Source organism: Pollachius pollachius (genome assembly GCF_949987615.1).
Source record: "Pollachius pollachius genome assembly, chromosome: 14".
Lineage (NCBI taxonomy): Eukaryota > Metazoa > Chordata > Actinopteri > Gadiformes > Gadidae > Pollachius > Pollachius pollachius.
Window position 1 is genome coordinate 7,021,530 of NC_136947.1, and position 27,963 is coordinate 7,049,492.

General features: G+C 49.4%; 1 protein-coding gene across 3 annotated transcripts in view; it reads right to left on the minus strand.

Annotated features, from left to right (window-relative positions):
• arhgap21b (Rho GTPase activating protein 21b) overlaps positions 1–27,963 on the minus strand; it is a 32,385-nt gene that overhangs the window by 3,435 nt on the left and 987 nt on the right. Inside the window, exons 2-23 of one of the 3 annotated variants that reach the window (XM_079751127.1) lie at positions 27,624–27,834; positions 21,103–21,291; positions 20,854–20,875; positions 17,303–17,395; positions 16,480–16,558; positions 16,159–16,213; positions 10,873–12,457; positions 8,061–8,207; positions 7,035–7,137; positions 6,857–6,902; positions 6,471–6,593; positions 5,928–6,227; positions 5,492–5,556; positions 5,235–5,380; positions 4,999–5,141; positions 4,414–4,572; positions 4,216–4,294; positions 4,014–4,087; positions 3,844–3,933; positions 3,283–3,450; positions 2,862–2,967; positions 234–265 (exon numbers count right to left, since the gene is read on the minus strand). In XM_079751127.1, the coding sequence (XP_079607253.1) occupies positions 234–265; positions 2,862–2,967; positions 3,283–3,450; positions 3,844–3,933; positions 4,014–4,087; positions 4,216–4,294; positions 4,414–4,572; positions 4,999–5,141; positions 5,235–5,380; positions 5,492–5,556; positions 5,928–6,227; positions 6,471–6,593; positions 6,857–6,902; positions 7,035–7,137; positions 8,061–8,207; positions 10,873–12,457; positions 16,159–16,213; positions 16,480–16,558; positions 17,303–17,395; positions 20,854–20,875; positions 21,103–21,291; positions 27,624–27,701 (3,882 nt within the window). In that variant the 5' untranslated portion in view covers positions 27,702–27,834. Of the gene's footprint in view, positions 1–233; positions 266–2,861; positions 2,968–3,282; positions 3,451–3,843; positions 3,934–4,013; positions 4,088–4,215; positions 4,295–4,413; positions 4,573–4,998; positions 5,142–5,234; positions 5,381–5,491; positions 5,557–5,927; positions 6,228–6,470; positions 6,594–6,856; positions 6,903–7,034; positions 7,138–8,060; positions 8,208–10,872; positions 12,458–16,158; positions 16,214–16,479; positions 16,559–17,302; positions 17,396–20,853; positions 20,876–21,102; positions 21,292–27,623; positions 27,840–27,963 lie in introns of all 3 variants that reach the window. The other 2 variants (XM_079751128.1, XM_079751126.1) reach the window with 2 other exon arrangements.

Genomic DNA, 27,963 nt, shown 5'->3' on the forward strand with positions numbered 1-27,963 from the left:
AATGTAGCCTACCCAGAGAGGGGGACATCCATCTGATAGGGGTATACATCCTATATCCGTGACATACTAAATTCTTTCAAACTTCATTCAAGCTCCTCTTACAGATTGGATGAAGCCTAAATAAAACCTGATCTCTTAATCTTAGATGAAAATGGTGTCGAAAATGGCCCCTGCACATGGCATGGCGGCAACAACCACAGAACCAACCAGAGATAGAGCAAAACAGCGCCTACCTTGGGTCTGGAGGAGTCACTGCATGCTGAATCTGTGTGTAAAGAGAAGAGAGAGCAGTCAGTGAACACTCCTCCCACCTGGGGGGATGGGTGGGAATGGTGTCGAGGAGGAAGAAGAGCACGAAGAGTTCAGAGGCAGATGGAAAAGGTTGCAGAACACACACGCGCGCGCACACACACACACACACACACACACACACACACACACACACACACACACACACACACACACACACACACACACACACACACACACACAGGTGATGGAGGCAGCTGGAAGCAGGACAACACGTTGTATAGACCAGCCCATGGTGGCGGTGAAGGAGGAGGAGGGCAGACGGGCGGTGTGGTGAACTGCAACGCGGTGGCAGAGGAGGAAGAACAAGAGATGGAGGACGAAGAGAGGACGCCCGACAGTGGGCACGGCAGACAGAGCAGCTCATGCTTCGCGTTTCCATGGAACAAGATGAAACGTCACGGACAAACACGTGGGATGGGAGCGTTGCGTGTAGAGGCCCACCAAACGAAGACCCATTCTCTACGGGGGGAGGGAGGGGGGTCGAGGTGGATGTTTGGGTGCGTCATGTGGTGCAATGACGGGGACACGGGAGTGTCTGTACGCACTAGCGGTCGGTTCCTAACAGGGCTCGTTAGGTGGTGGACATTCTCTCTAGCTCACGTTTAAACCACGAGTCCTGAAGCCACGTACAAAAAGGGCAAAGCAAAAGAGTCGACGCGGCGAGGAACTCAGAGATCCTCAAACGCCAGGAGAGAGCGTTAAAACCATGCTGTACGCCAAGCACCGGGAGTAAACAATATAGTGCAATAATATCCGCCCAATCCAAATGATAAACAGAGACGCAAAACCAGCAGCAGTCGTCAAAAACAGGAAGCAGACTAAACTCTGTTGATAGTCTTGTGCGGTGGTGGGTTTAGACGGGAGAATGGGGGAGATGGTAAACACTGATCCTGTCACAGTTGGCGGGGTGGGTGAGGATGTGACCACGGATGTTTGGGGTCGGACCCCAGCATCCTGACGAATGGTTTAATCCGTATCTCGTTTACATAATTATAAAGATGCCACAAACACCAAACAAGCCAACGGAACACAACAACAACAACAAAAAACGGCAACTGAGGACACAACAGCCGGCCTGCGGTCACTATCTACCAACAGCTATGTCTGCATTACGTCAACGCGTGGCCACCGAGCTGACTAAAGTGTGTGACTAAAGTGTTTGTTCTCGCACGCCAGTGAGCCATGCATCAGTCCCTGATGTCCTCCGTGAGGGAGTGTGTCTGTATGTGTGTGTGTCTTTGTGTGTGTAAGCAAGCACATGTGTACTGGACAGTAGACTTCCCCACCGCCCTCCCTCCCCCCCTCCCTCCGCACCCTCCCCCCCTCCCTCCGCACCCTCCCCCGTCTCCCAGACAACCATCACAGAGTAGGTCACGTGACCGGGGGCAAGAGCCAGGGGATCATCATACCATGCTACTCGTCCTTGCGATCAGCTTTAGAGACAACAAGAGACAGCAGAAGGGCTTTCAGACAAAGTGCAGCAGCATCGCTCTGTATCGCCTCCGTTCACGGCGGTTGGTAATAGAAAAACACAGCGTGCACACCACAGGAACAAAAATATATGTATATATAGATATAGAGAGATATATGACAAACATCGACTTCTCTTTCTTTCGTTTTTTTTTCGCATCTTTCTTTTCTGCGCTCCTGCCATCCCAATTTTACAAGAGCCGCCGCGGCGATTGGCAGATTAGGCAGCTACACTGGGCACAACACTCGTCCTTCTTCCTACAGTCCCAGCTGTCCACGGCGGACATTACAGAGTCCACCAGTGACATCAGCGAGTGATAGACTCCGCCCACTTGGCCTGTGGCAACAGTGGGTGAGGGAGTGAGTGCTGGACAGGGACAGGGGAGAGAAACAACACACTGGACACAGAGGGGGAACAGGTCAGAATGGGTTAGGAAAACAACGGCCGCTCTGTGTGGTTTTGGGTCTTTTCACTGTTTGGTTTGTCTTTTGTGTGTCTTTTTGGGGGAAGAACATGCCGGGTTTATGTGTGGTGGAGGAGGGGAAGAAAAGAACTGAAAGAAACAGAGTCGTCTTTTTTTCTCAACGCAAGGAAAGTATAGGCTAAGACAAGAGGAAGAGTAGCCTGGAGCCAGGAATGGAACAGAAAGATGAAGGGTGGTGGAGAAAACAAATAAATAAAGTACCAAATAATAAATCTAAATCAACAAATTGAAGTCAAATTAAAAAGAAGAATCGTATGCCTGACGTACTGCAAATTAATTTGATCAATTGTCCAAATGGTGCAACAAATTCATTAGGAAAACACTGCCCGTGATCGAAGCAAACAGCCAGTCTCAAATGCATGTTAAGAACATGACAGCAGCTCACTATTATTATTATTATTATTATTATTATTATTATTATTATTATTATTATTATTATTATTATTATTATTATTAGCAAGCACACATTCATGAAAAACAAAAAAGCATGTCTATAGAACTGCAAGGTTAATGCATGTCTGGCTGGCGTGTAATGTCTCTACGTTATCGCTCCAGAGCCACGCCCTGGGGGGGGACGGGGGGGGGGGCACGTACCTGAGACCTCCCCGGGCGAGGCCGCCGTGCGCCCGATGTTGGACAGCAGGTGGTCGATGTTGGGCACGGGCTGGGACTGCACCGTGCTCTCCTGGTCCCCCGAGGTCTAAGGCACAACACACAGAACGACTTCATACAAGGAGGGCATGCGGAGAGCACCCCGGAGAAGGTGTGGTGTAGGAAGGACCGTTCAAGTGAATGAAACACTAAAAAGAAACTTTGGTTGTGGCTGCAACTCAGGTTTGTGATGACACACAGATTGATCCAACCGCGGGTTCTCGTTGGCTCGTACTGGTGCCGAGTGATTTAAAAAGCATGACTTTGAACCAATGGGCAACGCCAAGTGCGTCGTCCGTGCATGAGGTTTGACCGCTGATCTCTACCCGTGGGGGGGGGCGGTGGAGCGGCGTGGCGTACGTACATCGGGTTCATCCTGGGCCTCCTGGCTGAAGAACCAGTCGCACTGCTGGATGAGGTTCTCCACGATCTTACACTGGTCGGGCATGTGGTTCACCATGTTGGTCATGTTGTCCTCCGAGGTGCGCACCAACGTGGGCCCGAACACGATGGCCAGGTTACGGGGCTCCATCTGGACGGAGGGGCAACCACAGAGGGTTCAGAGACGGCGTTCGGACGTGGGGATGCGTAAACCTTATCAACGTCTCCTTTTAACTGAACGTTTCGTCCCAGCGGCAGAGTAGTAGTAGTGGGCATGGTAAATGGTAAATTGACTGCATTTGTATAACCAGTGGCCACCAGAAGGGCTTTACAACATTGCAACTTACATAAACCCGTTCGTGCACACATTCACACATCGACGGCGGTGGCAGCCATGCAAGGCGACAGCCAGCTCGTCGGGAGCAGTTGGGGCTAGGTGCCCTGCTCAGGGACACCTCGACACTCGGCTAGGAGGAGCCGGGGACCGAACTAGAAAGACCTTGGGGTTACCAGCCGACCCGGGCAGTGACGCCATTCTTCCTACCTTGTTGGTCTCACAGTTTTCCGCGACCTTCTTGAGGTGGAGGAGGAGATACTTAAGGGTTTCGTAGTGGTGCTCGGGCAGCTCGTAGATCTAGAGAGAGGGGAGCCGGTGTTAGTCCTTTAGGGGGGGTAGCGAGGTAATCAGGGGGCTGCTGGTTCTGGTCCACCTACCAGCCTCTTCAGCTCTTTTAACCGCTCCACTGCTACTTCCGCTCGGTTCGCCTCGATGAAGGCTGCATATTTTTCTGTTAAGGGTTGAGAGAAATAAGTAGATACGGGTCAGGTAAAAATACAGAAGCGCCAGCAAAACACCAATAAGACGACGTTATGTTGCTTAAACAGTCGATGCTTCCGAGAATCGACAGTGCCTCACCATTTGTAAACAGAGGTTCTGGAAGTTTCCGGAAGAATGATTTCAGCAGACTACTGATAACATTGAGGTCCCGCCATTTCTTAAGAGTGAGAAGAAAAAAAACAAGAGTGAGAAGAAAATATTGGCTATTTAAAAGACCCCAATAGATTGAGAGAGATTGATAAGAGTGAGTGAGCGTGCGTGTGTACGTGAACTCACGTCCTCCTCAACATCGATGTCGTTCATGCCCTTGCTGTTGAGCTCCTCCTGCATGTTGGAGATGGCGGCGTTGTTCCCGGGCACCCGGTAGATCCCCGTGTACTCCAGGCCCCGCTCCTCCACCACCTTACAGCACACCTCCACGATCAGGGGCACAAACTACACACACACACACACACACACACACACACACACAGCAGGGTCAATGGATGGGGACATCAAGAGGTTTACCAACACCGGAGATGTGGAGTGGTTCTTTCATGAGTTGGATGCATTCTATATTCACTTAGGAAAAAAATAAAACGATTTAAGCCATTAAAAAATACAATCCATCCCGGGAATATGACTCTGTAAATCATTTTATTGTGGTCCACTTAAAACCCCACCAAGGGAAAACCTCAGAAAACAGCAACCATGTGAAAATGATAGAGCTGTAAACGTAGCTGTGACTCAGGCCACTAGAGGCTGCTAACGGGAAAACATGCAAAGCGTGCAGATGAATGCGATTTTTTTACATAAACAAAAACAAACCAGTACTCCCCCCCCTCCCCATTAACGATCGTAACGGTGCGACCGTTCACTCACCCTGTTGGAGATGGCGGGGGGGCAGTCGTCCAGCCGCACCCCGAACGAGGCGCCCGCGGGGGGCTTCTTCTCGAAGGGCTTCCTCATGAGGCCCGGGATGCCCATCTTCCAGCTGGCCCGGTCCCGCGGAGGGCTGGAGTCATCTGGTGTGGCGGGGAACACAAGACCTGAGTTAGTCCGCTCAGGGGACCCCCCTCTCCCCCCTACAATGTCAGGTGTGACAGCCGGCCCCTTACCCCTAGCAGATCTTCTGTCGTCCCCTGTTTTGGGGGAGTGGGGGCTGTGGCCCTTGCCCTCTCCTTTGGGCCCCAGGAAGGCCTGCTTGAGGCTGAGGGACTGGCGGGATGTCTTGGGTGAGGGCTCAGAGCGGCTGCTTGGTGCGCTGCAACAGGTGTCAATCAAACGTTAATCAGAGGAATACAGTGGAAGTTTGTCAGCATGGAGATGCCGTGCTGTGACTGGACACTAGGGGGCGGCGGCGGCTTCTCCATACCTCATTATAGTGTTGTATTCTCTGATCTTTCTGCTGATCAGGTCCTGGCTTGTGAAAGACGTGTTCTGAAATGTTCAAGTGTAATCAATCAGACAAGTCGACAATGTGGCAGGCGCGAAGCAATACGCAATGACAGGATAATCGTCTCATGCTGTGATCTGGTCTAACGGGCTATGTAAGCCATCAGTCAATAAAAAACAACCAAATTGGAATATTGAAACACTGCAGGTCTGGTAAAAAAGAAATCAAAGCGTGTAAACAAGGTTTTCATTTTATATTAACGCCCACTACAGACCAAATCCAAACCAACGTGGCCAACAGTAACCCGTCTCTCCATAACGCGCAGGGGTACAAAGAATTAAAGACAATGTCCCCTGATCGAAGGTCTGCACGGCCGTGATACGATCTAGTCAGTGAACCCCCCCTAGAACCCCACCTCTTGGTCCAGGTTGCTGTTTTCCTGGATGACCCGGATCCAAGAGAGCATGTCGTCGCGGCCCTCCGCCTGGAAGAGGTACTCGCAGTCCGACGTGGTGAGCCGCAGCACGTTCTTGCGCTTGGTGTCGCTGTAGGAGATGTCGATCAGGCAGGCCCTGACGCAGATGGGCTGCAGGTCCTCGTCCGACTGCGAGGAGGCGTGGGACAGCCCCTCCTTCTTGTCCTTGTACAGCGTGAGGGAGTGGCCGCGCAGCACGCCGTACATCTGCTTCCACGACTTCATCCCGCCTCCGACGCGCTACGCCGACACAGGAGGAGAGAAGAAAGGGTTACGCCCCGGACGGAGGTGTGTTGAGATGGTGTGGTGGTGGACGGATGAGAGAAGGGAGGGTTACTCCCCGCGCGGTGGTGTGTTGAGATGGTGTGGTGGTGGACGGGTGAGAGAAGGGAGGGTTACTCCCCGCGGGGTGGTGTGTGGAGGATGGGTTGATGAGGCTTTTATGCGGTGGTGGCGCGGCGGTCGGCGCGGCCGTCAACGCACCTTGTTTTTGTCCGTGAGCAGCTGCCGCAGGTTGAGCCAGCCTTCTTTGGAGGAGTCGGGGAAGATGTCGGACGAGGAGTCCCGCCGTGAGCTCGAGTCGTCGGACTTGTGACCGTCCAGAGTCTGCAAGTGAAGGCACAGCCGGAATTAGTCCACGTCACGAACAAAGCACCGCAGAACGGGTGAAACACAGACCACGAAGACACCGACATTGTTCCAGGAAGCCAATGAAGATATGAAATCATAAAATGAATACGATTTCTTTACAAAGAGACGCTTCCTGGAAAACACAACTTAGGATTCAACATGCCATGACCTCCAAACGGTGCATTCTAATCAGAAAAAATAACTTTATCAGTCCACCCTTCATAGCTGAAGACACTCACCTTCCTCAGGCCCCGGTAGCTAGGCATGTGTTTCCCGGAGGCACGGCTGAAGGGGAGGAGAGAGAGGGAGAAAGGGAGGGAGGAGGTAAATAAACAAATGTGGTTACGCCAGATTACATCAGACCGGCTTCCGTGTGGACCAATGAGATCCCGTGATTAGATCCCCAGGGACACTCACCGTCCGCCGTCTTCCCGGTAGTTGTCCAGGCCCTCGTCATAAGACTTGGAGCGCTCCGTCTTAGGGGCGACGTCGGACTCCAGCAGGGCATTTCTGAGGGACTCTGGAAAAGGTCACAGATTAAACACACATTAAACATACACACACACACTCGTATGACCGTGGGATAAAATGAGAATGCAGGCAGTGAAACTAATGCGCAGAGCCGTTGTATGTTGACGCCGTGTCTTATGGTGTCAGCCAGTTAATAGGATTGTCCTGTGTTTGGCTTGTGCGCAAAGTCAACAACTGGGACTGCCAGCAGAGACCACTACGGAGATAGGAATTCTGCATGAGTGCTTCCAACCGAGGGCATACACGGGTCCCCAGGGAGGGAGATAAGCAGTTGACCTTCCCTTGCAGCGCGTTACGGAGCGAGGTTAAGACTGAGGAGTAGGGATTAAACAACTTTGAGTTTGAGATGCATAGCAGCAACTGGGCACAGGATGATGTATATTGATCTTTGGTGTTGCATCATAGAAAGAGATTGGATTTCTGCCAAAGGAGGTCTCTCTTCAGAAGAGTAAAGCCAGCTGTATGCCTGACAACGTACCATTGAGGCCGGTGTAGGACTGCAGTAATAATGATCATTTTCAGTCGGTCAATCTTATGAATATTTTCTCGATTGATCAATTAATAATTTTGTCTATAAAATGTTTATTAATAATAGCAATTGCCAAAAAGAGTTTTCAAGTGTCTCAAATGTGCATGCTTTATCTGGCAAGCAGCCAAGAATAACCAAATGATTCCTTTAGCAATGATCTATGAACCAAATATTTGAACCCAACTGCAACAATAAGCAGCAGATGTTCATTGTTCAGTAATTGATAAACGACTTAAACGATTAATCAATTATCAAAATTTGACTCAATGCAGTGTCTCTCGACTGACTCGTTGTTGACTCGACCACCCGTTGAATCAACCGACCGTCTCAGCCCTCCTGCGGTCGCTGCCACACAGGCCACCAATCTTCAAAACAGCGCTTACCTTGGTCATGTGACAGCTGCCGTCGAATGAGAGGCGATGGCGTGGCCGGGCTTCGGGGCACGGTGGCCTGGGCCGGCGCCACTGATATCACCGCCGAAGCAGGGATGGAAGTGACCTCGCGGTCGACGCTGGGACTGGCCGGCTCGTCTGTGAATCACACGGCGCGTGACATCACGTTATGGCACGAACTCACAGCGGATGGCTCACAGCTCAGGGCGCAGACACAACAGCTGCATGGCCAACCGCAACCCAGCGCCGTGAATTGGGTCAGGGTTTTGATGCTTTGCCCATAATCAGCTACCGTGCTGTCTGCAGTGGCATTAAGGGATAACGAGCTGGACATGCGGCCCGCAGGGCTGGCGACGGCGCCACACAAATCACGCAGCCCCATCAAGACGATGGATCCTGTGCTGACATGCTCTGTAAGGGAGAGTGCGAGGGAGAGAGGAAGTTCTCTGCTCTCCGACACCGCCCACTCTTGGCACCGCGGTGCCCGAAGAGCTCAGAGTGCAGAGCTGCTCTCTACAGCCTAGGGGGCTCTGGGAGCTAAATTTAAAAGCAAATGTCCTACTTCCAGCCTGGGAAGCCTTGAAACGGAGCATATGAAGAAGAGGGGGTGTGAGCAGAGCACAATAGGAGATCACGCGCCAACCCCACACAAATTCCACACCGCAGGTGCATCCACAACTTTCTAACTTTTATCTAGTCCAACCGAAATCACACCACTCCATCTCGACCACTGACACCAGAGGGTGCCAGCCAGGACCAAGGCAAAACAACATGACGCACACAAACTGTGAACATGGCCCGTGTCTGATCTTGCTGGTCATCTCCACCGAGTGGGATGCCGGTCAGATATTGGCAAATGTAGCATAAAAGTCAGCAAAACGGGTTACCTATTGTGACACTCTCCGTGTTAAAATATACACAATTAAAAAAAAAAAAAAACGTGATTTTTAAAATCTATTCCCCCCCCCCCCAACTACTAGATTAAGGCGTCAACCCCTCATGGCAGATGCATCGGAGCGGTTGAGACGTACCGGGTTCCTCCAACTGCAGATACTGACACTCACAGTCGTCGCAGACGCTGCACCAGGCCACCTGGTCCGACCACAACCACCACAGCCAGGGGCTCTGCCGGCGGCCCAGCCTCTCCACCAGCAGCATGGTACAGCGGCCGGGGACACAGGCTCCCCTGTCCTGGCCTCATCTAACCGCGGGGCCCCTCATCGGCCCTGCCAGCGACCCTGGCCCTGGCATGGAGAGGCGCCAGCGAGAGGTTTGCGCGACGCCTAAACTACCAAATGTCGGCTACCGGATAAACGCCCGCGGCCGTCATCCTCGTCTGAATGCTGGAATGACACCGCAAACTCCGGCTCGCCCGCCGCCTCGGTCAAGCCCCTAACCCCTCACCGAGCAAGCAAAACATGGCCGTATTCCAAACGACAGGGAAAAAATTGTCTTGTTAACCGAACGGGGGAAAAAAAAAGAAAAGTGACCCGTGATGTCGCCTAGGCTAGGACACGGCGATCTGACCAATCTGAGGCTGCCATCCGGGGCCATGGGAACTCGGGCTGACCTCACACGACACGGTGCCAAGACCAGCGGCCATTCAAGTGACTCATTGATGGGGACCCGGAGGCCTGGTCAATCGGGGCTCTGTTCTCCAGGGTCCGGGCACGGGGCCCAGAGCGGTGGTGGTGCTGGAGATGGGCTGTGAGTGGGGGTGTGTGTGTGTGTGTGTGTGTGTGTGTGTGTGTGTGTGTGTGTGTGTGTGTGTGTGTGTGTGTGGGAGACGGAGTGTGGGGCAGCAGCACCGCTGTCACCGCACGCTTTGTGTGCACCTGGGCCGTGGATCTGCTCACCGACGTCTCCTACTACACCCCACCACAAGTGGTAGGATAGTCCAACGTAGAGGACTACCACACGGGTTGGACCGAGTGGACGGGACTTACTCCGTTTTCTTTGCTCCTATTGGACGATTGTCTAGGACCGAGTGTTTTGAGAAGACTTTTTTTGAACATATCGTAAACAACGTTTATAATATAATGCTCCATTGAGAACACACTCTTGACGCGGTCATCGACAACGGTTTTGGAAACCAACAACACAAGTTTTTTTAAGTAGTATAATCAAGGGACGATAATTACAGACCGAAAAATAGCAAGTAGCATATAATTAACACCACATAATAACATTGGTGAATTCTCCAGAGTTATCAATCACAAACCCACATTGATGGATCATGCCGGAGGTGTTGACAACGTCTAAATATAACCCTGGATGTATGCGACTCAGACCAACTTCCCCCCCCCCACGGGACACAGTATGAGGCGGTGATGATGTCACAGCCGGTGACCCAGTTCCTCCCTACCTGCAGTGTAATGTTTTCACACATCTGCCCTCAAAGCGCAGCCGCACAAGGGCACTGCCTTCATACATGACTGCTCATAAGATATTTACACGTGTGTGTGTGTGTGTGTGTACATCACAACGGAAAGTTTCACATTTCTCCCAAATGAGCTACAAAATATGCACTACATTATAATCATTTTACAGCTATAAATAAAGGCTTTCTAAAAATTGGCTACAATTCTACTATATTATACATGTTTGTGGACACGCACATCTTTTTCAGCTCACAACTGATGAATTTTTCACCAAAATGCCCTACAAACTCATACCGCATTATTAAAAAAACAAGACTAAAGCTAAAAATACACGCTCGCTCAAATAAGCTCCGTAGCACCGGAGCCACGGCGGTACTACGGAGGAGGCAGGCCCCGCCGCTGTTGCCATGACAACCCCTTACCGATGAAGGGGATGGCGTCCAGCGACTCGTCCAGGTTGCTGGAGCAGGAGGCCTGCCGCTGCTCGTCTAGCCGCCGCATGTGGATCTCCCGCCGCGTGTCGTTGGGCAGCCAGCACGCCGCCACGCCCGCCGCCGGGTCCCCGTCGTCGTTCACCGCCAGGATGTAGGAGGGGTGGCGCAGCGGGCTGGGCGTCTTCCCGCAGGGGGGCTTCTCCCGGAGGACCACCCCGCCCTCCGCGGGGCTCCGCCCTCCGTTCATGTGGCTCTGGAGGTGCGCTGGCGGCCCCGTCTTCAGGATGCTGGGCCTCTGGGGCCGCTGCTGAGGGGCCGAGTACGACGACGGCCGGTAGCCCAGCGCCGTGGCCTCGCGGCCCGACCCGGCGGCAGCGGCGTGGAGGGTCTCGGCCCGTGAGCGCCCCTGCTGGGGGGGGTGTCCCGCGAGGTTGGCTTTGGCTCTTTGGTCGGCGAGGGGCCGCTCGCCGCTGGCGCCCGTCCCCGGATGCGAGGACCGCTCGGCGAGCATGGGCGAGGAGCGCGTCTGGAGGGCCTCGGGTCCCTGAGCGTAGTGGGCCGGGTTCGGGGGGCCCCGCATGTGGCCTGAGCCGTACGCGGCCGAGGGCCTGTAGACCGAGGCCTGCCTGGGGAGGGCCTGACGGCTGGGCCTCGCGCCGTGGTCCGGCCTGCCGTAGCCGCCGCCCCGCCACTCGGCGGGCCACGCCGGCTCTGCCGGCTCCACGTAGTCCGTGGAGCGCGAGCGCGCCTTGAGCGCCAGGCCGTCCTGGGACACGCTGCGGGGCGGCCAGTGGCGGGGCGCCGCGGCCCTCTCGGCGCCGCACATGCGGTCCTGGGAGGCGCTGCGCGGGGGCACCTGGAAGCGGGGCGGGGGCCCGTGGTAGGAGCGCTCGTGCGAGGTGCTCCGCCGGCGCACCCCCTTGGGCAGCCAGCCCCCCGGGGGGACGTGCGGGGCCGTGCTGAAGGAGTTGTGGCTGCCGGCGCGCAGGCTGTCCAGCCGCTCCTGGATGGTGCGGCTGGCGTGCGTGTGGATGCCCTTGTTGTCGATGTACTCCCGGTAGGTTTGGTACGTGCGCCAGTCTATGTTTTGGTGGTTGTTGGGGAAGTGGGGCGGCGCCAGGCCGTAGGGCGCCAGGCCGGGCCCCCCGGGGTAGATGTCCGCCTTGCGCGGCGCCGGGTACTGGGAGACCGACCGGGGCCGGGCCCGGAGGAAGGCGGGGTCCGCGTAGTCCATCCTGTGCGAGGGCCCCGTGCGGCCCGCGGGGGGCACGTCCGGGGGCACCACGACGGTCCTCAGGCCGTCGTTGCGTAGGCTCACCGCCAGCTGGCTCTTTGGGTAGGAGGCGCGCGGCAACGGCGGCGGCACCGTGATCTCCTTGCGGTAGCCGAGATCCGAGGGCGCCACCGACCCCCTGCACGCCTGCCCGGACGGAGGGGGGGCGTCCGTGGCCTGGGCCATGGCCGGAGGCTTACAGTCTACTCGGGGGTAGCATAGAGGGGGAGGCTCTGGTATGTGACAGGCGTTCCCACTGTACGGGTTGCGACTACGCTGGTAGGCATCCTGGCAATAGGCCTAGGGGGGAGAGAGAAAAGGGAGAAAATGAAGCTTGTCAGAGGTGCAACACTGGGAGCCACGTTTGCAATGATGTGTGATATTTAACATGGAGCCAAGAGCTGCTCGGAGCGGGACTGAGCCCTGGACTTCCAGTGCTAATGCTGTGTGCATGCGTGTGTGGGCAGTGCTCGCAACACGCATGTGGAGGCGTTTGGTAGTTCATCGGTGTCAATGTTGTTCAGCTGTTTCTTTTCTTAGTGTATCTGGCAATACATTGTGTATTATTCCATAAGAAACACTGTGTCCTATTGACAGTAAGAACATACAGTATAAGCCTTTCCCCATGAAATTGCCACCGTGAAGCTAGCAAGATGGTATCAAAGGACTTAAAAATCAAACAAAACACTACAACAATTGCGTTATAATCCCTGTTGTGATCCCTTTTTACCTACGGCAGTAAAAACAGGCATCACAGCTGTGAATAGGATTTGTTTTCAAACCAATCCTTAAAATGGACCTTGAAGAGGTGGCCCATAATAATGGCAACCTCCCAAACATTATTGAGTTCATCTACCCATTGTTTGTTATAATTTTACAACATCACAGCATTGATATTGTCATATGGCATCTATGCCACAACGTGGCTGAAAATATTGCGATTACATATTTTCTCTTGACTTCACATTGAAATCCAAATGGACTCTGACCCTACTACTCTGTGTCAAATCCCCTCTCGTAAGACGTCACCGGGTGTTACACAATGCCTGGTCCGTGCCACGGTAATCTGTGCCCGCTCATGTCCCTCCCTTTGTAAGCACGGCGGTACCGGTGAAGTTCAGAGGTCACTGGCTTTTATCTCCCTAATTCGCTTTGGCATGCTGGATGAAAAACGGGGCGAGGCCAGCTTGAGCTTCCAGCTGGACCGTGGTTCACTCTCGAAGCCAACAGGTACTGCGGTCACTGTACGTCGACCATTGGCACAGGCATCATCTTATAATCAGTATGACAGAGACCATTCCACGTTTAAATCTAGGTTGCAGCCTCTAGACATCAGCTAACACCCCGGGCAATAAAATCAATACGGAAAACAGGCGCCCAAAACGATCACGGCATGCATGACAGATGCAACAAATCACGACATGTCATCAAGTGGCTACCGAGCCGGTCGTTTTTTTTTTTGCTTACCAGTTCAGAGGTTCCCAGAGAAACGGGCTACCAGTAGGGCGAGAGAGAAAAAAAAGAGCCGTGAGAGAGCAGGGCAGATAGGGCAGGCGACAGCGAGGAGGCGGACAGAGGGAAAAAAAACGACACCCATCGGAGGAAAAAGAAGGGACCGACGGAGGAATTGTAAAGTGTGAAGTGGGCATGGCTTGGCCTGGGTCTTTGAGCACGACAATAAATACACAGGAGCTGCAGGAGAGCCACACGGAGGAACGGCCAAGGAGACGTTGGGCGATGTGACAGTGGGGGCGGGGGTCCACGCTAGCGACGCTACCTGCCCGTGGCGGTCTTGGGAAGAGGCAGGAGCAGAAGCCTGCCACCCATTACGGCTGTTAAGTCTCCATCTCCCGCGTATATCCGTCTGCCGCCAAAAACGCCGTGCTCAGTGAGCAAGCTGCCTCCGGTCTCTCCCTCTCTTGCTCGCTCCCTCCCTTGGCTGTTGCTCACATGACAGAGGCGCCAGCTGCTGATTATGAATTCAGTTCAGATGCAGATATAGCCAGCCTCCCCCCCCCCCCCCACTCCCCCCACCACCACACTCCTACCTCGCCTCTCCCTCTCGGTTAGCGTCAACCTGTTCAAAACACAGCACGAACAGCTGACTGTGGCTGGTTGTCAGCCGTTCATTTCCACTTTCTCTTCCCTCTGTTTTTCCCCTGGTTATTTCCTTCTGCCTTTCCAGCTCACCTCCCCCCCGTCCGCTCACTCTCTCTCTCTCTCCCTCCCTCCCTCTCTCCACTCACAACCCCTGATGCCTTTGCTAAGCAACTGCTGCTTGTCTCTAGGCAGTCGGTGTGTGCGCTGCCTGCGCCTCCTATGGTGCGAGTTTAGCCAGCTAGCGGTTGTGATAATCCTCCCTGGTTGACTGTACCGTCTGCTTTTATCTTTTAATAGGATATTTATGGGCGGTTGGCACATTACCGATGCCCGGCTAACTCTGTGTTTCCTGTGGTTGCTAGAGCAACAGATGACTGGGACTGTTCGGCTTGAGAATGAATGCTGGAGGAGGGGGAGGAGCCAGTGGGGTAGAGTGAGACGTAGAAGCCAATAGGAGATCAGTCATGCAGAGACGGGGAGCTGGTCAGAGGAAGTGAGTAATACGGGTGGGCAAAGGGCTCGTCCCTGCCATAAAGAGGAGATTACTAAGAGGCATGTAGAGGCATGTACTTTAAATCTTAGATACAGATAGTGAAATCACTAACATAATAGCAGTATATAATAATTAAGTCAACAAACACTCATGCATAAAATGCCCACCAGTGGTTTACCGGCAATACTTGAGGGAGAGAACTTGATTGTAATTACATGACATATTGATTTTCCATTCCTGAAGAGTATTATCCAAGCCGTTTCATGCAGAGCATGTTCCCAGATGAGAAATTAAATTATATATTTAGTCAATTATGGTGATGCACAGAGGCCATAAAAGGGCAAACAGGGGAAGTGTTTTGGCAAAGCAAATGGGTCCACGTCTGTCATAATATCACTCATTATAAATAGCCTGTCAGATCATAAAAGCCCAGGGAAAGCATCCAATACGGGGCGGAGTAATCAGGGATCTGGTATAGCTGTGCACAGATAGCGCTGGTAGGTTTACAAGCCAAGCTTCAAAAACATAAATGCCATGGTTGCATGAATGGTTCATGTATTCCATACAATATACGTGCCTGTAGTTACTGTAGACATGCAGGCGTTATTGTGGCAGTTTCGAGAAGCTTAGTTTGAATTCAATTCCGAAAATGGTGACAATGTGTCTGGAGAGTAGACTGTGATATCATTTGTTCCATGGGACTTACATATTAAAACATAGTATGAGTGTTACAAAAGAAAAAACACACACCCAGGAACATGAGGGCAACCCTTCAGACAACAGTAGTTCAAAGAAACCAAGTTCAGCTAATTAACAAAGTTAACCGTTTCAGCATCACTGCCCTCTCTGCGGCTCAGCCTAACTGCCTCCATGCTAATCCTTCAGAGCAGACCTCATTATAACAACCCACCAGACACAAACATAGGATAGAGAGGGAGGCAGAACGAGACATGTGCACACTCTAAATGCTGTATGGCTATTAACCATAAGTTCTACTTCCTGAGACATCAAAACCCTTCACGTGACCTCTCAAAAAAAAAAAGGAGAAGTAACAATAAATCTGGAAGACTGAACAAAAGTAAGCATATTTCTTTGTTGGGAAGAAGCCACACTGCGCTGTCCCAATGAGGCCATCAGATAAGGACCAGGAAGGGTAGCTCTGGAGTGGCCTGGTTAGGAGTCCCAGATACAGCTCTGATGGGACAGGACCACAGCCTGCCTCTTTCAACTGTTGCCCGACAGGGCACACACACACAGAACTGGAGCATCACTCTGACACCCAATCACATGCATAGTGGCAATCACTACGGTGCAGGACGGAGAGACAGACCTCCCCTTGTCTTCAGTGGGCAGGCGAGAGCGGGAAGTGAAATCTTATCGGACTGGAGGGCAGTGAAGAGGAACTTACCAGCTGCAGTATGTCTTCGTCTTTTGGCATCACACAGAGTTCAAGAAAGGAACCACTGTATGGGGTAATCAAGAAAAGGGTATCACATCAGTATTTATTTATTTGTCAGGGACAATGCAAAGGAGTTCTTTACAGTTAAAAAGATCAAATCGATTGTCCTGCATCTGTCTGTCTGTCTGTCTGTGCAAATATGCAAAATAAAGAAGAAGAAAGGATACTGAAGCTAACGTATTTGTATCCATCTGTCTGTGTGATTAGAGAACAGAAAAAGAGCAAATGACAATCAATTATATAAATGACTCAAATGTAAATCGAACTCGCCTGTCTTGGATTAAGGCGATGACCTCGGAGTAGGTCTTTCCGAGGATACTAGCGCCGTTGACCTTCACTAACCGGTCTCCTGTTGAGAAAAAAACACCACATTGCAACAACTACCCATGTATGACCCGCTTCCTTGCCGGCTTTAATGTGGAACAAGTAATCCAGGAAGTGTGGCTTTGGCAGTCAAAACGATGGAATAGCCTGCGTGAGATCAAATGGGCTGCAGTCAGTCACATGACGCCAATGGGACATCGGCATTCACAGACAGAATAGAAGTACCCTGGGACATGGGAGGCTGCGAGCAGGATCCATACTTTCCCACATCCGCGTGGGACGCCGTGACATAATGTCGCCCTCGGCCCATGTCCGCGAGGCCAGCAGTCGCTCCAGATAACAAAAGGGACGCGTGTTTTGAATGGAGGTTGTGCGAGGGCGTCCAACGTTACCAACGCTTGTATAATTTATCAATAGAAATATTATAAAAGACAGCAAAATGGTGTTGAACACCTGGGGCAAACGCTTGGGAGAGCCCTTTCTATGCATATGCTCAAGCTGCTTCTTGATTTTTATGGCGCTTGGCAAACATCGTAATGGTACTGACAGACCCTGACTTGCATGAAGTCTAGATGGGGTGAACACGCATGGAGGGGAGAACGCCAGACACCAGGCCCTCCGTTTTAGTAATAATGGAACCGCAGCTGTCCGCGGGAAGTATGCCCGAGGCCTTAAGCAGTGGCAGTGGAACAAACAGCTAGACGGGTTCATAATAGACTGGGGGCCCCGCTCCAATGGGCTTGGCTGGGAGATTGATGAAGACCATTACCTGTGCACAGCCCGGCTCCATGGCCCGGCCCTCCTTCTTTCACTTGCTTCACAAAGATGGTGTCCATTGGCTCTATCTTATTCCTCGGTCGCCCTGGCGACGAAAAACACAACAAATTAAAACAGCAGTCATGGGACTTTTGGTGAAAACAATCTACCCGCTTAAAACCCCCATTTACAATCTACGTTTTTTATTTATCTGTGCTTTGAAATTATTAGGAATCTAGTTTAACATTATTTGGTTAATTATTGTTAACGGTTGTCATGCCTGAACACCTAACCCTCTCCCCAAAAACTATATACAAGGCATTTTTCAGGATGAAAAACAAAGTTTATAGTTAGTGGAATCCAGTTGGCGGCTACACGAAGAATACCATCTGACTCAGACGTGGTGTGTGTGAGAAATACCATCCCACTCAGACATTGTGGGAGATCAAAGAAGCCCTTAAAAACAATCACAACACCCCCTAGTGGCTGCCAGACAAAATAGGGTGAATATGAATTAACGGTTAATGGGAGAACCCGAAAACGGTGTCACAAAAGGTGCAGCGCCGTTTGTGCTGACACTGTGGTATAATCAACAGACTTCTTGGCCTGTGTCGGCCCACACAGTTTTGAATGGGAATGGTAATTAAATTGCGGGGAGAAGGGAAAAAAGGGAGTCTAAATAGAGGGATATTGTGTGCATTAAGGGAGGTGGATGAATACCACCAAAGAGAAGGGAAACCTGTTTGCTCATGCTCCTCCGGTTTCCTAGCAGCTGCATGGTTGTGTGTGTGAGGGAAGAGAGAGGGAGAGAGAGGCTCAGTGATGGTGTGCTCAGCTGCACAACTCCCACTCACCAACGGAAAAACAGCTCTAGGCTCAATGAGTCAGTCAAGCTCTACTCGTTTCAAATCGCACATGATGCATGTTTTTATTAAATGCATTACTGGTTTTTTATCCGGAAAGAAACACTACCTTTTCTGGTAATAATTATGCAAATATGGAACATAAAGCAGAAGAAAGGACACTGAAGCTAACGTATTTATATCCATGCGATTATCAGCAGCGTTCTTCGATTGTCTAGAGGTGTGAATGATTTAATTGACATGCATCTCTCATACTCAATCCCAGATATTTAGTGCTGCACACAACAGCCATGAGAAATGATTTGAGCAGACATCCGCTGTTTCCCGCCCATAAACACATGGTATTACACAGTGACATCTTTGGGATTGACATTACGTAATACTGCAACAGGAGACCTGTCCCCTTCCACACACAAACAAAGCATTATATCATGTGCCCTCTAGTGGCAGACTGTAGGAGTGCATATATATATATATATATATATATATATATAGATAGATACACACACACATACACACATCAACAAATTGCTTTGGCTTATGTATGCATGCGTCCTTTGGATAGTTGATGTGACTCTACACGAATGTCTAGCATGCAAATTCCATATAGGAACAGCTGTTCAAAGCTTCCCCTGATATATATGTGATGCAACACATGCAACGCTCAACCTTTCATTTTTCATATCCTAGATCTGTAATAAATCATTGCCTGTTTGCATGCCAACATGCTTATGGAGGAGGGGGACATTGATGTGTACACTTTATAACTAAAACCAGCAACCGTATCAATTTCCAGATGGGTTACAACAGTATAGATTAACCTGAACTAGGTATGGCAAAGAAAGAAACCTTCCAGAGGAAATCCCACAAAAAAGACCAAGCATGGAATATTAGACCCCTCTAAAACGGTTCAGTTTCCAGACTTGCTCCTAGCAAAGGGATTCTTTAAGTTAAAAGGGCCGTACGGCTGCCCAGTGACTAAGGCACTCTCATGGGTCCATGTCAGAGGAATCGCCCCGGTGAGTCAGCCCACCTCCCTCATTACCTAGTCAACGGGTGTCCAGGGAACAATGGCCGTGTGGATGGAGCGTGTCGACACAAAAAAAAACCTATATGTACTGGAGAGCAGAGAGTGGTGGCGCCGGGACAGCTGGACAACCTCAAACACTAGAGGAGAACGGAGAGCAGGACGTGTCTAAAGAGGGGTAGCGGTGCCCAAAGCTCAGGTGCGGCCCGTTTCCCATGAGTCGTGGGAAAAAAAGCCTTGTCTTGTGAAATCTGCTGAGTCTCATTCAATATGACGAATGAGCTCCATCCGGGGTAGCGGCGGTATCAGGCTTGTGTTCGCAGCCCGCCAGCCCACATCCGCTCACAAGTAAATCAGTCTCTCTGTCGAGTGTTATGCAACCAGCAGAATTATTCTATATGCGCCCCTCCCCCCCGGGTCTGATTAATATACATTGCAGAGCACAGTGCTCGCAATGTCTTGCATGACCTTAGAATCGTTTTGACGTGTGACTGTTCTCAAGGGGGATGTGTGTGTGCGTCCGTCGTCACTACGCAAGGCCTCGTCTACCCATAATCCCTTGCAACGTGTGTAGATAGGTTGAAGCTAATCTATGGTTGCATGCCTACTGGCCTTGAGTCAACAACACAGGCAAGAGAAAAGGTCTGAAGCAGAAACGCTATCGTCTTGGGTGGATTGGTTTAATCATTAATCGCACGTCTTGTTAAAAGGGATTGCGTGTGGGGCAATTTAAATATTAGACATTCCTGTGAGCGACCTGCTGGAACATTAATGCGCCGTATCACTAAGTTAACCAGTTTTGTACTTGGAGTACAACTTGGAGTCACTAATGCGTGACTCCAAGTCTACAACACTATTATTTCTGCATTACCCTGTGGTGAAAACGTACAGCCCGGACTGAACAAGGCATTACGAATGCAAACCAAACATGATGGGATGGCTTTCTCAGGATTATCTGTGGTTAGAATGTGGTTTGGCTACTGTTGCGATTAAAAACCCAAAAGGGAAATCTTAAAGAAATAACGTTTAGTACTTTAATAGCACAAGGAACAGAATCATACATCTATGCCTGCATACTAAAACAAACCTAGCTTTCCAAGTCCAAACACGTGGCAGAAAAGCTAAAAGGCAAATTGTGAAATCTGATGAATGTGTCAAAATGTAACTTTGTTCAAGGGAGTCTTGATATTTGTGAATACGACACACGGGTAGCGCCATTAACCCCTCTAGTACACCCCAAAAAAACGTACATCATGTGGTCCTCAAAAGGGACGGAGCTCTGGGTATACAGGCACCCACAGGTGGACAATAGAGTTCAAACAGTGAAGACCCAAACAAGGCTTTCTGACGGGTCTCTCTGGGGCCCGTTGCACGTGTACTCCCCTGGCCGCTCCCCTAGCAGCCTGGGAACAACACAGTGACACGGGCACAAAAGGGAAGGTCGGTGCAGCACACAAACCGATGCCACCGAGCAAACCTTTTCATGCCGCCACAAAAGGCCAGTGACACACAGCGGCGACTTTGTTTGCGGTGCATAAGGAAGTGGAAAAAACGAAAAGAAAAGATTGGTAGGATTAAAGGGTGATATTAAGTAGAAGGCGGCGCGCTGAGTCAGCAGGGAGACGAGTTGGGGCGAAGGGAGAAAGGGTGTCCTTTTTTTTTGGTTCTGCTTACCTCGGCGGCCGTGGTCCTCCTCCTAAAACAGAGAGAAAGGAAACAGATGCTTAGGTGCCCTCCTTGCCTGGGGATGTGGAATTTCACACCCATGCATCGTGTGTTTTTAACTCAAGCATTATCCTCTTAAGTGAGTAATGAGCTAAGTAAACAGAAGTTGGCAAGGCGTGTCGACATGGGACGGCGGCGATGACTGTGGTGGTGGTGGGGGAGGTGGAGGTGCTGAGAGTGAGGGGGTGGCGCTCTTACCAGGAAGGCAGGGTGCACGGTCGACTCGGGTGGGTAGACGATGAAGTGGCGTAGGGTGAAGCCGAAGCCCATGGCCGTGCGGCGCAGGCACACCGTCTTGGGCCCCGGCCAGGAGAAGGCCTCCTCTTCAGACAGATAGGGCCCTGCAGGGGCCTCCGGCAGGTCGGCCCACTCTGAAGAGTCATTCTGCTGAAGGGGGGGGGGGGGGGAGACGCAGTACGTTAGCAACTTCCTAAATCATGGATAACGTTTTGGTTCTTAAATGAGCATCAGGAGGGCAAACAGGAAGTGGATTGTGTGAGAGTGAAAATGAAAATAGTTCAGGGTTACGCTAAAACGATTGCTTGGCCGGGAAAAATGTGTTCATATTTCTCATTAAAATAATCTACTGTAAATAATCTACTTTCCCACTGTACTGTCTGTTCAACAACACACCGGTGCCACAAGGAGAGCAAACAGGGTGGAGGAAACCCCTCATAAACGCCGGGCAGACACCTGAGTGGATCCAGTGTTAACGGTTCAACCAGGGTGTCTCATTTCCAGTTTTAGTGGACGGCATGTAGAAGAGCAGCCCTTCCTCCAAGCTGGACACCCGCCCCACTTATTTATAGCCTCACACCTTTGTGACAACGTGCGACCCACCACCCCCCCCCCCCCCCACCCCCCCCCCCCGAGCCCTCACCGTTACTCCATCATCTCAGGTTTATGGTTATGGATCGACTGGGAGAAGAAAGGTCTGTTTAAATGATGATGTGCTCCCCATACGAAAACAACTGTCCCTTCAGCCCCTACCCCCTCTCGACCAAACGCTCCTCCCCTTCTGTACTCTGGTCGAGTGAAAGGAATTTGATGAGCTTGCATTTCCCACTATCCCCAGCTTCAGAGCTAGAGGGAGTATGAGAATGGCTGGACATAAGGCAGGACCTGTTTGTCCAGCAAACCACCAAGTCAAGGGATACAAAATGTCCAGCAAACAAAAACACTTTCCCTTTACATTAAATGTTCAGTAGTTAAAATGTACCCTTTCCACTTCTATACATTTAATTAAACACATGTTGGTGATAAACAAAGGAATAAAGTTGACATGCATAGGAAAATGCAAGTATTATTGCTAGCTACAAAACTGTTAATATGCAAATTTGCCCCAGGTGTTAGCCTACTTTTAGAGTAAAGGAAAATGAATTCAACTTACAAAATGCTCTGTTAAAAAGAAAAAGGAAAGAAGATGCCAGATGAGATTTCACTTCTAAAAACAAAAAGATGAGCAGGGGCGATTTAGGCCAAGTCGGAGTTGATAAAACGTAAGATTACCACGCCGACGGTGGAGGAATGCTCGGTGCGCATTCCATTGAAGTGGATATGTTTGTGTGTGTGTCATGTCTTCTGTTGACTCATTGTCAGCTGGCGTGAATATGTGCCTCCCTACCTTCTTCAGTGGGTGATAAAGCTGACACACTTATTTCAGAAGGAGTGGTTGAGAGTCATTAGGCCACAGAGCTGTGAAGCTTTGAAACATAAACCAGCCACGAAGGAGCTCGACCATTTGGAGTTTAATATGCTGAGAAAGTGAGCTGCAGGTGCAGCTGACACCCGTGTGCTTCGCCTGCCTCGGGAACTCACCAAACCAGTTTTCTAACCCAGCATTGGCGGTTCCCAGGGCCGCCTGCTGTTCCGCGTTGAGGCCTGTGTGCTTAAGCCCTGGGTGTACCCTTTCTAAACAATTCTGATCCATACCATGAGGGGTGTGTGATGAAAAAGACAATGGATCAAGTGCGCGATTCAGATGCCTGCCCGGTTGTCCCTCGAGTGCCAAAGGCATTCGGATTCCAGACCACTGAATCTGATTTAGCAGCTGGGCCACAGGGCTATTTGCAACCCTTAGATCTTTGGGAGTTGGAGGTTTTGGGTGGGGGGGAGAGGGAGGGGTATATGCTTGGGGATAATCTGCTAGACACATGCCTGGCAGGGTTATCATTGCCCCCTGCATAGCTAATACCATGGTGAGACACAGGGACAACCACATTCTGGATCTACATTGCGATGGAACAGCCCTCCCCTTTGTCCTGACTTTATAGTGGTCCAGAGATTCCTGTGAACAGGACTTAGTCTGACTCTGAAGATTAGATCTGTGTCTTATCTCTGCAATACACAGTACATATACAGGACCATCGTAAAATGAGACCCACAAATCAGCCCTCATCCCAATAGGGCAGTATAAAGGAACAACCAGGAATAGCTTGATTGCTTAATGCTTTTTCTGGCTAATGGGCTGGTTACCGTGTCCATTAACCAGAAAAAGGAACTAAGCAGGCAAAGGTTCACTCCGAAATGGACCAGCTCAGTCCAAGAGAAGGCTCAATAAAAAAGGAAATTTGAAGAAACGCCCCAGATTATGAAACCCACCATTTGTAGCTCACCAACAAATACCTCAGGGATTTATGTATCAATCAAGAGCAAAAGGGTTATTTACACTGTGGGAGGCAATCTGCAGTGGATTTTCAATCATTTGGTGTTCGGGAGGAACTCAACTGCTCTTTCACAAGTCGTGGCTCATACAGCCTGATCTTATATCTCGAATTATAAGAAAAGAAAATGACCAAAATAAAAAGATATATTCAACATTTTCGATAAAAATGTATAGAAACCCATTGTTACCCTAAATGGCTGACATCGTAGGCCAACTCATGTATACCATCGTCATCATCGCACTGCGTGGAAAAAATCTCAAATATAATTATTATAATCTTTTTAAACACTCTTTGCTTTGATACGCCTCAAGGAAAGCCATTACTGTCCATACAGAACCTCGCAGGACTAAAACCACATCCACGGACAGAATCCTTTCATTCTCTGTAAAAATACATTTACACTTCGCCAGGTCGCCATGTTGATTGTATATACCAGTACACAAGTTTACAGAACAGAATAAATCTGAAAAAAATAAGCGGCTCTAAAAATAAAAGATAAATATCCGCAGACTCAAGAAAGCACATTATCAATCCTTACTCGGTTCACTCGTAACAGGTACGGGAACCACCGAGACAGGCTATGTGTTGAAAATTGTTATTCTGACGCCAAAGAAGAGAAATCACAATACATTCACCGCATGACATCAGCCATTGAACTGCAGGCATGTAAACAGCATGGTTAAAACGGTGAAAAAACCCTCTGTTCACTGAGAGCTGACAAATTCTACACCACATCCAGTCCAAACCAAGCACTTATCTGTGAAAGGCCTACGATAATGATACAGGGGAGCAAGCTTCTGGAGAGGCCAAGTCATTGCAGTTCACTATTGATGGAGAGAGTGAAGGTTATTCTCATCATCATCCATTGGGGCACGTCGGTCTACATCCTACACACAGGCAAACATACAAACGTCACATCCTCTGCTAAATAATTAACATAATGTTGCTTCAACAAGCCATGTTTAATTTATTCGCCAGACATGAATGAGAAATTTCTCTACATCAATGGCAGCATAATGATGAGTATTTTTTGTTGTTGACGACTAAAGCCATTGGTCACAACACTGGTACTTCCGTTCACTTGCCGAAAAACATTGAGACTCTGGTTCATAAATATTGTGCCACTAAGGAAGGGAATCAGCAAGCAGCAGTTTTGACAAAATAATAACAGTTATCTCTCTGCCTGCCTGTTCCTATGAGTCACTGCTGATGCAATGAAAAGAGGAGTAATGTGTCGGGAGGGAGGAGTTGTACATCTCAAAATGCTAAACCCTCATAAGATAAAGCGGTAGATAGCAATTGCACCATAAAGTGTCAATGGAAGTGAAGGTAAACGCCATAAAGCTTGATTTTGCTGGGACGATTACCCTGGCACGATGCAGACATTAGCGCAGGGCAACAGGAAATGACAGCTGTTTTCTATTCGATTGACGATCCATTTTCCTTTCCGATATTAATCAGTCAGCCATGAGTCCTGCTCAGTGGGTTCTGTAAATAGCATCTAGTCTAACCGAGTTAAATGCCGGGACTTAATGTGGGCCAGATAGTAAGGAAATGGAGGTCTGTTTGTCTCAAGTCCACGTCACAGCCGACTTGAGTGAATGGTTTATAAAACTACACAGAAACACACCTTATTTAATTTGCTATCAAGTATGATATGAAGCCTGCTAGGCGATTTAATGGAAGTAAATAAGGGCTTGGGAAAGGAGGTAGAGGCCTGTGATACGCTAAAAATCACATTCGATGTGTTGAAGGATTTAACAGGAGGCATTTGGTAGAGGAGTGTATGAAAATTTGACACCTAGAAGGACAAGAGCCCACTGCCCATTCTGGGGAAGTTTCTCCAAACTAAAAAGGAATCCTAGAAGTAGAAGCAGGAAGAAAACAAGATACTGCTACCTAACTGCCTGCCACTAGGATCCCATCAGGCCAACAGTGGCTGCAGTGTTTTGGATTCCATGCAATGTGCAGTTGATGCAAGGAAGGAAAACATTCCAATGCAAACTGGGAGAAATTCAAACACCATGGAAATCCCATGGTAAAACACTGCCTCTAAAACACACATGGTTTATAACCAAAAGTTGTTAGATTGACAGCAACTCCCAGACACAGAATGACAATATGAAGCAAGGGGAGAGGTCCTCATAACTATGATTAATCTTCTACTTATCACAGTGTAAGGGCCATGTCATCACAACCGCGCAAGGAGTCAAAAATACGTAAGCATTCAGGGAACTGGCTAGGCTTTGACAGAGAATACAGAAAGGGATACAGATTCGGAGCGTATCTTGATTCATCATTGTAATTTCCCGAAAACCACAGAGTTGCAGACTTTAGGGAGTTTCCATTTTAAAATTAGCACATGAATTGGTGTGTCTTACAGTCACATTAAAAGGGGAACCAAAGAAAGGATGATTACTGGTCTACTAGATTTTGGCCTGTCAACACAGATGAGTTGACATGTGATCTTATTGTTTTCGTACAGAAAATTAAGACCAAAGCAATTCAATCCACCAACATTACGATTTGGATTGAAGCAACACATTTGTATTTGCACCTTTCCAGTTTCCAGCAGAATAGGAGACACCATGGACAGTCTCTCTAAAGGGTGTCACTGCGCATTGAAAACCAACAGACAGCCTTGTTTGTTGACAACACAAACTGTTGTGAACTCTTGACAAGGGCCAAGAGGAGGAAGTGTCAGTTACATCAGTTTTGGCCCATCAAAAACACATTGGAATATTGGTATTTATGTCCTCGAAAATATATGAAATATCAAATAAGCAGTGAATATCAGTGTTGGAATATTTAAGGTTAACTTCATTAACTAGGTTGTGTGTTAAATTTAATATATATGCTTAGTAAAGTATAGACTAGAAACAGGTCGCTGAAAGAGCCCAAGGCCAAGTTTAATAGTATGCACTGCTTACATAAGAATTGGTTTAAACGCATTTCTTTTTTTTAATGTGCTTAAGTGGGTATGGGAAAATAAGTGATAACAACTGTGGCTTTAGAATGCATAGATTGTTGTTAGCGTGACCAAGGGTTGCTGGAGAGGTACTATGATAGGCTGCAATAGAAGTGACACATTGACAAGCCAATATTCCATTAGAAAGGAGGAGATAGTAATGAAATGGGGTCATGAAAACTGATTCTGTGAACGGTTGACCCTGCGTCCGACATGAGTACTTAGCCGTCTCACAAAGGTCTTCATTCAGACCCTGAGCCCACTGAGAAGCAGATGGTGTGCTGTCTGGTAGTATAGGTGTAACAGCTTAAATGTCTTCTGGCGGTGAACCGACTAAAAAGAGCTTTCATTACATCTTCAAACCCTTGGTGCACCAAAACGATTTGTGTGTGATGTAATCCAATACGAGACAACCTTTGTGTTAAGTTTTCACAAAGACCCACTCTAGCCAAATAAAACGTGTTTTTCTTTTACCTAGTGTCATTATGGAGAACCCACACTCAGCTGACTTTCATACAGGCTGTCTAAAGACTGAACTGCAATCCTAGACTACACTCTGCTTAGGCTGTAAGTGGTTTAAACAAAATGAGTGAAATACAATTGATTACCCAGGGTTTGTCTACAAGTTGTATGAATCTACTGTTTGATTAAACGCCTTGGTAAAAAAAGAAAAAGGCACATCAGCTTATTAATCACATCTCTGTGTATAAGTAAACTCTGACAGGCCCAGACATAATTGTTCAAGGACTCATCCATGCAAACAGGATTGCAATAAACGTTGGACTCACTGCATAACATGTCTGGTTTGCAGGCAACAATTCAACTCAAGAGAAAAATGGCAAATGTGCTTGTGGAGGGCCTATCAAACATGTAATGAAGACCCCAGAAAAGACAAAGCAAACGGAACAAACAAAAACATCATTGGGGGGCTTACAAATGTCACATGTTGTTGCTGGTGAAACAACACAGTCCCATGCAAATAACTAGAATAGGCAGTGAAACCATGGAACAAACCTTATACATGATTGTATACATGTGTTTGATGAGCGAGGAGTTAAGGATTTTGGGGCGGGTTTTTTGTTTACCTCACAATAAGAAGTTCTTGGTTGTTGTTGGCGCTCATCATCGTCACCGCAGGGATGAACCCGGCGCGATGCCATCATTCAACTTTGGTTAAGATGCTGTGATCCGTAAAGTCCCACATCGAAAATGATTGATCCAGCAGTGGGAAAGGGAAATACGTGTGTTCAGCTAAGTGCGCTTCCCGGCTCCATTCTGGCTCCTGTGCTGATCCAGCTGCGCTGTAAAGAAGCAGTCGTGTTAAAGTGTTTACTCCGTGTTCATAGATGGGCTTACTGGGCGCAAGGTGTGAGGCAGATAAACGATCACCACACGCAATTAACTTGAATTTACCATCGGACGATA